The sequence below is a fragment of the Loxodonta africana genome, chromosome 11 (assembly GCF_030014295.1).
Source record: "Loxodonta africana isolate mLoxAfr1 chromosome 11, mLoxAfr1.hap2, whole genome shotgun sequence".
Taxonomy (NCBI): domain Eukaryota; kingdom Metazoa; phylum Chordata; class Mammalia; order Proboscidea; family Elephantidae; genus Loxodonta; species Loxodonta africana.
The window spans coordinates 80,947,481-80,961,052 of record NC_087352.1 but is presented as its reverse complement, the minus strand read 5'-3'; the positions used below and the strand labels follow the sequence as shown (position 1 = coordinate 80,961,052).

General features: G+C 40.1%; 1 protein-coding gene across 1 annotated transcript in view; it reads right to left on the bottom strand.

Moving 5' to 3' along the window:
- Positions 1-13,572, bottom strand: part of CDH2 (cadherin 2) — a 245,046-nt gene that overhangs the window by 31,368 nt on the left and 200,106 nt on the right. Inside the window, exons 11-14 of the mRNA XM_010586797.2 lie at positions 11,690-11,832; positions 7,510-7,743; positions 6,595-6,828; positions 4,290-4,429 (exon numbers count right to left, since the gene is read on the bottom strand). Coding sequence (XP_010585099.2) covers positions 4,290-4,429; positions 6,595-6,828; positions 7,510-7,743; positions 11,690-11,832 — 751 coding nt within the window. The remainder of the gene's footprint in view (positions 1-4,289; positions 4,430-6,594; positions 6,829-7,509; positions 7,744-11,689; positions 11,833-13,572) is intronic.

The window sequence follows — 13,572 nt, the reverse complement described above, 5'->3', positions numbered from 1 at the left end:
CTAAAGCTTCACATATGCACACTCTATGACCTAGAAATTCAACTCCCAAGCACATACCACAAAACACGCACAAGAACGTTCATAGTAGTTATTAATAATAACCCAACTGGATAAACTCCCTTGTCCAAGTGTAGCAGGACAGATAAATGTGTTTAATTCTTACAATGGAATATTATTCAGCTATGACAAAAATGAACTACATCTATCCACCCCATGAATGGACCTCACAGATACAATGTTGGATAAAGGAAGCTAGACACAAAAGTACCTATGGTATGATACTATTTACATAAAATTTAAAAACAAGTAATACCAATCTATGGTGATGGAAATATAAAAGACTAGTTACTTTTGGTGGATGGGATACTGTCTAAGGAAGGACTGTAGGGTGCTGGAAATATTCTTTGTTTATATGAATGGTAGTTACACTCTAAAACCTATAGGAAGTCTTCTGCTTCTGGCTGGGGTACAGAGAAGTCATGAGACCATCGTTCACACTCTAACACCAAGAACAAGTCAGATCAGGTAAGTTGCAAAATCCGAGTTTTTTGAAACCATAAGACACCTGAGAATATAATGAAACCCAGCTGAACAAAAGTATAGAAAATTTCTAAGAAAAAAGAAACCTACAGCTGTTCTTATCCCGGGAGGAAAAATAAGAGGAAGAAAAGAATCTGCCATTAAAAAAAAAAAAACCCAGTGCCGTTGAGTCGATTCCGACTCATACCGACCCTATAGGACAGAGTAGAACTGCTCCACAGACAGCCATTAAAAGCATAAGGAAAAATCATCCAAACTTTGAAGGACCCATTAGTGGCCACGTGTGGATAGAACTGATGAATGGTCACCCTGAGGGAGTCTGCACCCACCCACTGACTCTTTTCCACAGACTTTACCTAGCGTACCATGGTGGTACCCCAACGGTGGGTGCGGGGTCGAGTGCTATTATGCCTTAAGGAAGAAGTTTGAAATCTGAAAAATTCAAAGAGCAGACGGGGGTGTTAAACCAGAGACAGGACACCCATTAGGAGGCTGTCATGGACTGAACACTGTCTCCCAAAAACATCCGCCAACTTGGCTAGATCATGATTTCCTTGTATGATTGTCCACCATTTTATTATCTGATGTGATTTCCCTATGTGTTGTAAATGTTATCACTATGATGTAATAAGATGTATTAGCGGCAGTTATATTGATGAGGTCTAAAAGATTAGTGTCTTAAGCCAATCTCTTTTGAGATCTAAAAGAGAAAAGTGAGCAGACAGACACAGGGACCTCATACCACCAAGAAAGAGCACCAGGAGCAGAGCACGTCCTTTGGACCCAGCGTTCCTCCACAGAGAGGCTCTCAGAACAAGGGAAGACTGATGACAAGGACTTTCCTCTGAGCCGACAGACAGAAAACCTTCCCCTGGAGCTGGTGCCCTGAATTTGGACTTGTAGCCTACTAGACTGCGAGAAAATAAATTTCTCTTTGTTAAAGCCATCTACTTGTGGTACTTCTGTTATAGCAGCACTAGATGACAAAGACAGAGGCTACTGCAGATTGGTAATGATATTGACCTAAATTAAGGTAGTGGCCTTGGTGATGGAGAAAAGTGAATGGATTCATAATGTCTTCAGAGGCAGAGGTGATACAACCCTTTATGTAGCATTCTTACACTGCACACTTTATCCAGTTATTATGAGGTAAAATTAGAATGAATAAAAAATTCATATGCAATTTTGTCATAATTTTCTATAATGGGAACTGCACATGAAAATTACAACAGATGATTAGAGGTGGGCAAAGGTTCCTGATCTAGATTAAAATGCTATCAAAGTGCCAAGAAGCTACAGGAAGACACCATAGGGGGGAAAAAAACCCCTAAAACATAAAACAAAATCCATTGTCTTCAAGTCAATTCCAACTCATAGTGACCCTACAGGACAGAGCAGAACTGTCCCATAGGGTTTCCAAGGCTGAAATCTTTACAAAAGCAGACTGGCTCATCCTTCTCCCATGGAGCCGCTGGTGGGTTTGAATTGCCAACCTTTTGATTGTAGTGGTGTGCTTCACCACTGTGCTACCAAGGCTCCCTTCACCACAGGAAGACCAGTACTAAATTAAAAAAAAAAAAATTAGCCAAAAAAAGTTCCAGAAAAATCCTTGGGTTACTGGGAAGCGGGGAGGGAGCAACACATTTATGCCCAAGAGTGTACCTTGGGGCAAAGAAAATTTCAGAGGTCAGGAAAAGAAGAGATGGAAGACTTGATGATCAATTTAATAAATCTTACAATAGATGTTTTACCATTTGTTCTCAAGCACCAACCTATCATGGATAATAAAAGGAATTAGTCTTTCCTTAAAACAACTATGACAAATACAACCTTGTTAAACAGCTTCCTAAAAACACTGGTGGGGAGGAGGGAGAAAGATCCAGATCAAACTCCCCGTTCCAGTCCCTAAGATAGCTCTCATCCTCCAATTTTATACAGCATGCAGCATTCCTGTTACTCATTTTTTTTACTGAGGTTTCATTGAGTTGGGTTTAGGTTAAAGCCTAGAAAATGATGCACAATGACACGAAAAGTGAAATACTGAAAGTAGGAGATTTATAAGAGAATACGATCAATATATGTTTGTCGGTCTTGAACACAGCCTAGGAAAGTGAAAGGATAGATGAATCAAGGATTAAGCCAAACATAAAACTGAATATTCAAGGACATCTGTAAGCATGAAACACCGGGGTATATTGACAGAACCACTTTAATAAGTTATTATTCAAACAGTTCTACCCACTAAAGTCATGTTTTCAACCTACTTTAAACTCACATCTCTTCTAAATGAGAAAGCTGAGGTATTGTCAACCAGCACTGAACCTGGAATCAGAAGATGTGGGCTTGAGTCTCGGCTGTGCCAGTTATACTCTGTGAGCAAATCACAGAACTTTCTGCACATGGAAAACTCTAATGGGCTGTCACAAAGATTAAACACAATAATGGATATGAATGGACTTTGTAAAACGAACAGTGATATATTACTTCCTCAAAGGATTAAAGAAGAAAAAGAGAAAGTATCTTCATGAAAATGTGGTTGTATTCATGTTAACAGGCCTATCATTAGTGTCCACATATAGATGTAAAAAAGACACAGTGTTTAAATTTACTGACAATGATCCAAGGCCCAAGAATTCTGGGTTCTTTTTCAGATTACTAAACACGAAATTTGCATTAAGTGGAAATAACATAACTATTAAATGTATCCAAGAAATACCCGTCATAGTGATTTCTCAAGGATTACATTCAAATAGTCCAGGTTATTTCACAAGGAAGTATATCAGAGTAGTTTGAAGTTTAGGCTGTGATGTCAGGTGGACCTGGATTTAAATCTTGCAACTATCACTTCCCTAAGTTGTATGATTCTATAGACTCCATCGTCTTCTAGTGTCTGTTTTCTATCACAAAGTGGGGATTATTCACAGTACTAATATTTCAAATGTTGAAGATTAAGGAGATAGCAACATTCAAAGTCCTTAGCAGAATGCTTAGTATGTAGTACAGACCTTATAAATATTAGCTTATTTTTATGATATCTGAAATACAGCTTCTGATTAGATAAAGAATTTTGTTTTCCATCTACTGGTCATTCTCATCCTCAAAAATGCCATTCCGTATGTACACAGCAATACAGAATTTCACATTATTTTATAACCAGAACTTCAACATTTATTGAGCAACTATATGAGCCAGGCGTCATGACGGACATGCTGGATACAAAGACGAACCAGACTTTGTCTCTAACTTCAAATGTTTCTCAAGAATATAAGATCCTTGGGGGAAGATGTGCCCCCTCCGTATCCCCGGTGACGAAAATAGTGTCTGGAATACTGAACTGTCTTGTTAAATATTTGTGGAATGTAGTCTAGCGATTTTTCTACCATCCATATAAATATCTAGATCCAAACATCTACTTCTAGTTATATTTTTCACACCCAATGAAGAAAAACTGTAAAGAAAAATCTATCGTTTTAATGTAAATATAGTTGGAATTTGGTTTAAATGCTAGGGTCTTTGAAACAATGTAGATGATTTTCTCGAAAAATGTGTGCAATGACATTTGGCACTCTGGAAAACAACTTCAAGGACTGTGCAGCGCACATTGGAAAAAATTCACCAAATGTCTGATGATGTGATGATAAGAGAAAGAAACTTGATACCATTTTCTTACTGGGTTTATTAACACTTTTCCCATCATTTAAACTACTTGATCATAAAAATTCCTTTTAAAGATTTAAAATATTTCTCACCTGGTCTTCTTCTCCTCCACCTTCTTCATCATATTTTAAAATATTATCTCTCACATCATCTTCTGGGTCAATCAAAAGTTGTTTGGCCTGGCGTTCTTTATCACGGCGTTTCATCCATACCACAAACATCAAAACCAGGACTAGGTAAGAAAATAGTAAAAAACAGAGCAAAACATAGTATTATAATTTTTAAAATCTGATCTATCTAGTCACAGTGTTTCACTAACAATTTATACTTATGTGGGTCTATAGCTTGTAATGCAGTTTTCATTCCGTTATCTATTTCCAGCCTCACATTAAGAGATATAGGACAAAGCTGGGGAAGACATCCTGGGTTTAGAGAAGACTAAGCTCTACTCCCTGGTGTCTTGCACCTCCAATGGGCTAAGTTCTTTGTCCTCAGGTTCATCATCTACAAATGGGTATGATAATTTTCTATTTTTTCCCATTGGCTTGCTAGAGGGTGTACTTGATAATTCTAAAAACATAAAACACCAGTAAGTTAAACTGTCACTTATTATTTAATTTCTGTTTTATTCATCAGTAGTCATTATGTCCCCAAACTCATGTAGAACATCATGTTTCTAGATGGATAAGTGCTTGCCACAATGACTAGGGTGGTAGATTGGAACTGGATCAGGAATTGGATCCTGAGTTTTTGGGCTCCATTGTTTTTTCACTGCACTATGCTGCTTCTTGTTCATAGCAAAGTGCATGTTTCAGGTAAGAAGACAAGAGGATTAGTTTGAACACTGGAATAACATTAGGCGTTTGTGCTTTACGCTTTTGTGCCAGGTCTAGTACCATAAACATTCCAAAGAGTTGATGTTAAAATCAGGACCAATTCATTTTCCTTCCAAGCGCCATCATCACTTCTTCATGCCGTAATCCATCATACCTACATCTTTCTTTATAAGCTTGGCATGGATGCCACATTTCAGCTGAAATGGAAACATATCCCTAAATGCACATCTAGGAACACATTCTGTCTAAAATCTGGGGATATACGTTTACATCCTGAAGCAAAAGATTTAATGACTCCTATTTGAGCACATTTTTATTATTGGCCATAAAAGTAAATATCCTCTTTTTAAAGCCAGATACATGATCTCATTTGCCATTGTTCCAAGGCAGAATCTAGCAAGTGGATTATTAGTACAGCATGCAGGTTTCAAATTATAGCCAAAGTAGTCTCCACACAGGAAGTAAAAAATGCTCAGGCTTCTATAGTAATTGCTTAGAATAAAGAGACAGAATTCTAAATTACCAGAACACTTGTAAATGGAGAAAACATAAAAGAAACGGCCAACATTTTCAAGAAAGTGATTGGTGCATAGCATGACTGCACAATAAACTAAATCCTGCTGCTATTCCACAATAAAACACAGGGCCGAGACAATCTATTCTTTTAACCTTCATGCTTAGAAGTAGTTCCTAAAGTACTTTCCCGTGGTTAATGTCTTGCATTCCACTGAACCAAAGATTGCAAAATATCTTAAAAAGGAGCAATTCCTTAATCCACGCTTACTCTAAAGACAGATAATTTATCAAGCAATGTAATCATTTCTATTATCAAATGTACTCTATGGCAAGTACAATCTCTCACTCTATTACACAGCCCTTCAGAAACAAATACTTGATGCCTGCATGACCAAAGCAGGCTGCTGACCGTGCTTTATTTGAAGGAAAGGGAAGGAAAGCAATACACTCATTTTTTTTAAATCATCCACCCCGTGCCATAAATTCATATTCAAACCATTAGAAAAGTGCTCAAAGTTGGGGCTTAACACCTTACTATGAAACTTAACACTTGACTATGAAAAGAGTTTGCTAGAGTTCTCCAAGCAATCGGAAAAATGTGTAACGGGGGGTGGAAGTGGTAGGCTAGGTAGGTTTGCTGTAAAAATGTAAGTGCTTGAAACAGTGCTCACATGTGTTTTCATTGTCCCATACATATTGGTAAGAAAATGCTCAGAGGTCAAAGGAGTTTGGTAGCTTACTTTTTTTTATCCTCAACCTATCACTTTTCTAATATAATTGTGGTGGATATCGATTATGTAACAAAACATTGGCCATTTCAGTAATCTTCACACGTACAGTTCAGTGACATTAATTGTGCTCAGCATATTGTTCAACCATCACCCCTATCTGTTCCCAATTTTTTCTGGCACCCTTCAAAGAACCTCGGTGTCCCTTAAGCGTTGAGTTCTCCTTTTCCGCTCCCTCCTGCAACAGCAACAGATACGTGGCTAAACCTCCAGGAAGCAAACGTCCTTTCTGTAGAAGAGACAGTTGAAGCACTTACTGAGCAGGATGATGATACAGAGAAGGATGGCGATGATGGCGCCGGTGCCCAGCCCCGCACCCACGATCCTATCCACATCTGTGCAGTCCCCGTTGGAGTCACATTGGCAAACCTTCACACGGAGGATGGAGATATTTGACTTGGGAGGATTACCCGAATCTGTGATTATGATTGGGACTTCATATATACCAGCTTCAAGAAATTTTATCTTTAAATTAAGCTGTGCAAAATCACCTATATGAAAAAGGAAAAATATGGTGTGGTGTTAACAGACAACATGACGAAAAACACACAGTATTTTCTGGAGTGTATTTACTACCTAATCACCAAACCAGTAACCAAATGCTGTCAAGTCAATTTCGACTCGTGGCAACCCCATGGGTATCAGAGAACTGTACTCCCCAGGGGTTTCAATGGCTGATTTTTCAGAAGTAGGTCGCCAGGCCTTTCTTCCAAGGTGCCTCTGGATGGACTCAAACCTCCAGTCTTTCAGTTAGCAGCAAAGCAGTTTAACTGTGTGCACTACTCAGGGACTCCTTTAAAACCCATCGCCATTGAGTTGATCCCGACTCATTGCGACCCTATAGGACAGAGCAGAACTGCCCCATAGAGATTCCAAGGATTGCCGGGTGGATTCAAACTGCCAACCTTTTGGTTAGCTGCCATAGCACTTAACCACTACGCCACCAGGATTTCCTTCCGGGGCTCCTTTAGTATACGTAAATTAGATTATAACTATGCTGTATTGTAAAGGTCTTTGTCAACTTTAAGGCTTTTTAATATCTTATCTAAACGTTAAGTACATTTTAAAATACATTTAATGAGAAGGTTATAAAGCCCATAAAATTAACTTTTCATACCAGGTTTCAAAACCTCTCAACTGCACATATATTCAAATAATTAACCTGTTCTTACCATTAAGCCGAGTGATGGTCCAATTTCTCTTAATAGTCACCGGAGACAAAGGAAGATCAAAAGCAAATGGTCCAGCATTTGGATCAATGTCATAATCCAGGGCCGTGATGTTAATTGAATTGGGGTCTGGAGTTTCACAAGTCTCTGCCTCTTGAGGTAACACTTGAGGGGCATTGTCATTAATATCAAGTAAATAGATCTGCAGTGTGCCGGTTCCACTCATAGGAGGAATTCCTTAAAAGGGAGAACGATTACAAACCAATGCTAAACAAGCTTCAACTGCTGCGAAATTCTCAAAGCTTTCAGCCTTCTTTCCCTTATCAGTGTGTCATCTTGGAAAAACCTAGTTGCCTCAGCATCCAGAAAGACTGTTTTAGGAAGAAGGCCACTTCTGGTTTTCTTCCTGGGGTGACCCTGAGCTCCACTGCTGCTCTGCAGGAGCTGAGCCCAGAGACAACGCGTGCGCACCCCTCTGGACGTGGTCCTGCACCTTGCCCGCCCCCGCTGTCCATCACTCGGGGCCCTATGTGCACCTTGCTCCGCCAGGCACTACAGGGAACGTGAGAGAAGCAGACCACAGGGCTTCTGATCCTGCTGACCTACTATTTTGCTGGAGAACCAAGATGTGTGCATTAAAGAATATAATTTTTTTTTTTTTAATTTCAAACACAGCTATGAAATATTGTAATTCTCTTCAAATATGTACTACAGAACCAGAGCCCTCACCTTGGGAAGGAACACCAAGGAGTAATGATATTTATAGACCAACCAGCTACCTGCTTGAAAAAGCATTAGGTTGCTTTATATGCATTATGTCATTGCAATCCTACCGGGCAGGTTTAAACAGATGAGGAACCTGAGTCTCTTTCAAATGCTCATGGCCATATATTCTCTTGTAAGTGGTGGAGCTGTTACTAAGGAGTGGTCTGAGTAACTCCAAATCCCTTCCCAGTTCACTATAAAATGTTGTCTCAGACCTCAAGTGACTCATGAAATATATGAGTGCTTAGTTTGTGCCAGAAACCGTGGTGGCGTAGTGGTTAAATGCTACAGCTGCTATCGAAAGGGTCGGCAGTTCGAATCCACCAGGCGCTCCCTGGAAACTCTATGTGGCAGTTCTACTCTGTCCTATAGGGTGGCTATGAGTCGGAATCAGCTTGATGGCACTGGGTTTGGTTTTTTTGGTAGTTTGTGCCAGGCACTCTTTAAGCACCTTTGTCTTCCCCAAACCCTGTGAATTAGGTACTGCTACCATTACCCTTATTTCGCAAAAAGAGGAAGCTAACATTTAAAAATGTGTCACCAATCCTGCAGTTAGAAAGTGCTAAAGCTGGAATCTGGACCCAGGTGGTCAGAGAGAACTCTAGAGCCTGTACTCTTAAATATAGGTCATGCCAAGAGCTTACAAAGCCAAAAAAGTCCACCTGCAAGTTTAAGTAAGTCATTTTTATCTTCTTGTTGTAGTTAGGTGCTGCTGAGTTGATTCTGACTCATAGCCACCTGCTAGGACAGAGAACAACCCCATGGAGTTTCCAAGGCTATAATCTCTAAGGGAGCAGATCACCAGGTCTTTTCTCCTGCAGAGTGGCTAGTGGGTTCCAGCCTTTGACCTTTTGGTTAACAGCCGAGCATGCTTTAACTCTTTCACCATCAGGGCTCTTTCATTTTTATCTTAACCAAAAAACTGAACCAGCTGCCATCAAGTCGACTCCGACTCATAGTGACCCTATAGGACAGAGTAGAACTGCCCCATAGAGTTTCCGAGGAGAACCTGGTGGATTTGAACTGCTGACCTTGTGGTTAGCAGCCATAGTTCTTGCTTATTATTGATCTCAACAATTTAGAACCCAGTAGAGACACAAAAAGAGGAAGAAGAAGAAAAAAAAACACACCAAAATGGTGCTAAATTAGATGTTCCAAAACCAATGCACTAAAGCTCACATATTTAATTATCCCAATTTATGTGCAAAATTAAGAGTTTCCTACCCTATGGTAGGAATGTGCAAAGAGCTGGAGATGGAAAACCAAAAGGAAAGAACACGCTCAGCGTTTCTCAAGCTGAAAGAACTGAAAAAAAAAATTCAAGCCTCGAGTTGCAATAGCGACGGGTTCCATGGGGAAAATATTAAATGACGCAGGAAGCATCAAAAGAAGATGGAAGGAATACACAGAGTCATTATACCAAAAAGAATTAGTCGATATTCAACCATTTCAAGAGGTGGCGTATGATCAGGAACCCATGGTACAGAAGGAAGAAGTCCAAGCTGCTCTGAAGGCATTGGCGAAAAACAAGGCTCCAGGAATTGAATATCAATTGAGATGTTTCAACAAACAGATGCAGCGCTGGAGGTGCTCACTCGTCTAAGCCAAGAAATATGGAAGACAGCTTCCTGGCCAACTGACTGAAGAGATCCATATTTATACCTATTCCCAACAAAGGTGATCCAACCGAATGTGGAAATCATAGAACAATATCATTAACATCACACGCAAGCAAAATTTTGCTGAAGATCATTCAAAAATGGCTGTAGCAGTATACTGACAGGGAACTGCCAGAAATTCAGGCTGGTTTCAGAAGGGGACATGGAACCAGGGATATCATTGCTGATGTCACATGGATCCTGGCTGAAAGCAGAGAATACCAGAAGGATGTTTACCTGTGTTTTATTGACTATGCAAAGGCATTTGACTGTATGGATCATAACAAATTATGGATAACATTGCGAAGAACTGGAATTCCAGAACACTTAATTGTGCTCAGGAGGAACCTTTACATAGATCAAGAGGCAGTCGTATGGACAGAACAAGGGGATACTGATTGGTTTAAAGTCAGGAAAGGTGTGCATCAGGGTTGTATTCTTTCACCATACCTATTCAGTCTGTATGCTGAGCAAATAATCAGAGAAGCTGGACTATATGAAGGAGAATGGGGAGTCAGGATTGGAGGAAAACTCATTAACAACCTGCGTTACACAGATGACACAACTTTGCTTGCTGAAAGTGAAGATGACTTGAAGCACTTAACTAATAAAGATCAAAGACCACAGCCTTCAGCATGGATTGCACCTCAACACAAAGAAAACAAAAATCCTTACAACTGAACCAATGAGCAACATCATGATAAACAGAGAAAAGGTTGAAGTTGTCAAGGATTTCATTTTACTTGGATCCACAATCAACAACCATGGAGGCAGCAGTCAAGAAATCAATTGGGTAAATCTGCTGCAAGGGACCTCTTTAAAATGTTGAAGAGCAAAGATGTCACCTTGAAGACTAAGGTGTGCCTGACCCAAGCCATGGTATTTTCAATCGCATCATATGCATGTGAAAGCTGGACAATGAATAAGGAAGAAGAATTGAAGTCTTTGAATTGTGGTGTTGGCGAAGAATATTGAATATACCATGGACTGCCAAAAGAACGAACAAATCTGTCTTGGAAGAAGTGCGGCCAGAATGCTCCTTAGACACAAGGACGGTGAACTGCGTCTTATATACTTTGGACATGTTGTCAGGAGGGATCAGTCCCTGGGGAAGGACAATCATGCTTGGCAGAGTACAGGGTCAGTGGAAAAGAGGAACACCCTCAACGAGGTGGACTGACACAGTGCCTACAACAATGGGCTCAAGCATAACAACGATTGTAAGGATGGCTCAGGACCGGGCAGTGTTTCGTTCTGTTGTGCACACGGTCACTATGAGTCGGAGCTGACTGGACGGCACCTAACAACAACAAAAACCCCATGGCAGACTAGAGGCAGAAAATTAAAAAAGAAAGATTGCTAGAGACAGACACACTGATGTAGCAAATAGACTGGAAGAGTTGTAAAAAGAACAACTCAAAAAACCGGGTCTGGGACCAAGAAGGATGGACTAACACGGCTGGAATGGGTGTGAAGGTGTGGCAGAGCACTAAAATTACTAAGGTTGTGATCTTGATACTAGGTAGGTCACCCCGGAAGGCATATGGACACTGAGAACATTCATTACTGAAGACGGGGAAGTACACAATACAAAGCCCATTGGAAACGGAAAACGAAAATTAGGCCTTAGAGTAATAAAGGTCAGTTTTCCAGACAATTGAGTTTCGTAGAAAACCTCATTTCCTGATGATGCATGAGTGATGAGGCTCTTCTCTCTCTAACGAGTTGCAGGATGATATGGTGACTACTTAATTACGTACCATTGTCAGAAGCGAGGAAAGTCGCGTTATAGATATTGTTTTTCACGTTTGGGGATTCTCTGTCCAAAACAGCAATTGTAGTTATTTGCCCGTTCACAGGATCAATTTTTAGCCAATTGGCAGGATCAGATAATTTTGTGTATCTATGAAATCAAAACACAGCAAGTTTAGTTATTTTGATTTTTTTTTTAAAAGCATATTTTATAGGTTTAATTCCACATATAACCAGCTCATTAACTTACATTTTTGCAGATTATGGCTGGCAACTCAGCTTTAACATGAAATAGTATTTCTGTGGCAATGGTTTTGGGAGGCACACAAGGGTTGTGTTCAGTCAGGCAGGCAAGAAACATGCTGTAGGAGTCTGAGGAGCACAGTCTTCCTATTGGGGCTTCGGGAGGATTTCACATATCTCGTTTCAGGCTCTTGCTTCATTTAATGATTACCAGTGGTAGAGATAAAATACCTCCTAAATTAGCCAGTGCTAATTTAGGGAGACCCTGGCGGTGCAGTGGTTAAGAGCTTAGGCTGCTAACCAAAAGGTTAGCAGTTCGAATCTACCAGCTGTTCCTTGGAAACACTAGGGGCAGTTCTACTCTGCCCTGTAGGGTCACTCTGAGTCAGAATCAACTGGATGGCACCAGGTTTGGTTTTTTCTAAACATATAGGACTTAAAAGAAATTATAACACAAAACATTTCACCACTTCATTGTGGCAGGGGGGTGGCCACACTGGGGAGACGCCAGTAATCCCGTTCCTACTAGGATCTCCTACCCTGCTCTAAGCCTCAGAACCATACTCTTTTTTAGGGAAGTCCCACTGTCTAAGTCTGTGCCAGGAATTTATTATCTTAAACTTTTGTTTTTTCCTAAAGTGGGGGTGAGTTTTTCAAGTTAGGATAACTAATATAAAGATGGAATAACCAATACATTTGCTGTTGTCGTTAGTTGCTAGCAAGTCTATTCCCGACTTATGGTGACCCATGTGTGCAGAGTAGAATTGCTCCACACGGTTTTCAAGATGTGACCTTTCAGAAGCTGACTGCCAGGCCTATCTTCTGAAGCTCCTCTGGGTGGGTTCCAGAGGCCAATCTTTCGGTTAGTAGTAGAGCGCTTAACAGTTTGCACTACCCAGACTCCAACCAACATGCAGACTGAAAACAATATACTGTGTTTTGAGACGTAAAATATTGTAGGATTTCAAATACACCTAATAATTAGCTATTTATCTGGCTTCAATTCAATGTATAGAAAATGGAAAAGGCAAGATAAATAGTTGTCTGTTACCAGCAGTCCTGGAAGAAGTTAAATGAAACATGAGTTAATTTTTTACATGATCATCACCAGCTAGGGAGAGCAGGTGTGTGGGGTATGCTCTTCCTGCATCCACTTACTCATCCAAAAGTATAAATTGGAGTTTGCTGAGGTTGGAAATCTTTACAGGTAAGTCTCATATATCCAATAAATGTTGTATACGGAAAAAAAAAAAAAAAAATTTTTTTTTTTTTTTCTTAGATCTTAGTTTTTGGCATGAGTCTTCCTTTCTTCTTCTTGTGTGGAGAAAGGATAAATGTTATCTTCTGAGAGTCCCCTATTTACTCACTGTAGAACCTTTTTGGGATGTTTGGTATAAAAACAAAACCAAACCCACGGCCGTCGAGTCGATTCAGACTCACAGCAACCCTACAGGACAGAGTAGAATTGCCCCATAGGGTTTCCAAGGGACAGCTGGTGCATTTGAAGTGCCAACCTTCTGGTGAGCAGCCAAGCTCTAAACCACTACGCCACCAGGGCGCCATTTGGTATAAAAGCTCAGGATAAGTCGTTATTATTTTTAAAAAAGGCGGGGAGGGGTGGGAAAAAAGTGGCAATTTTTTCTTCAAA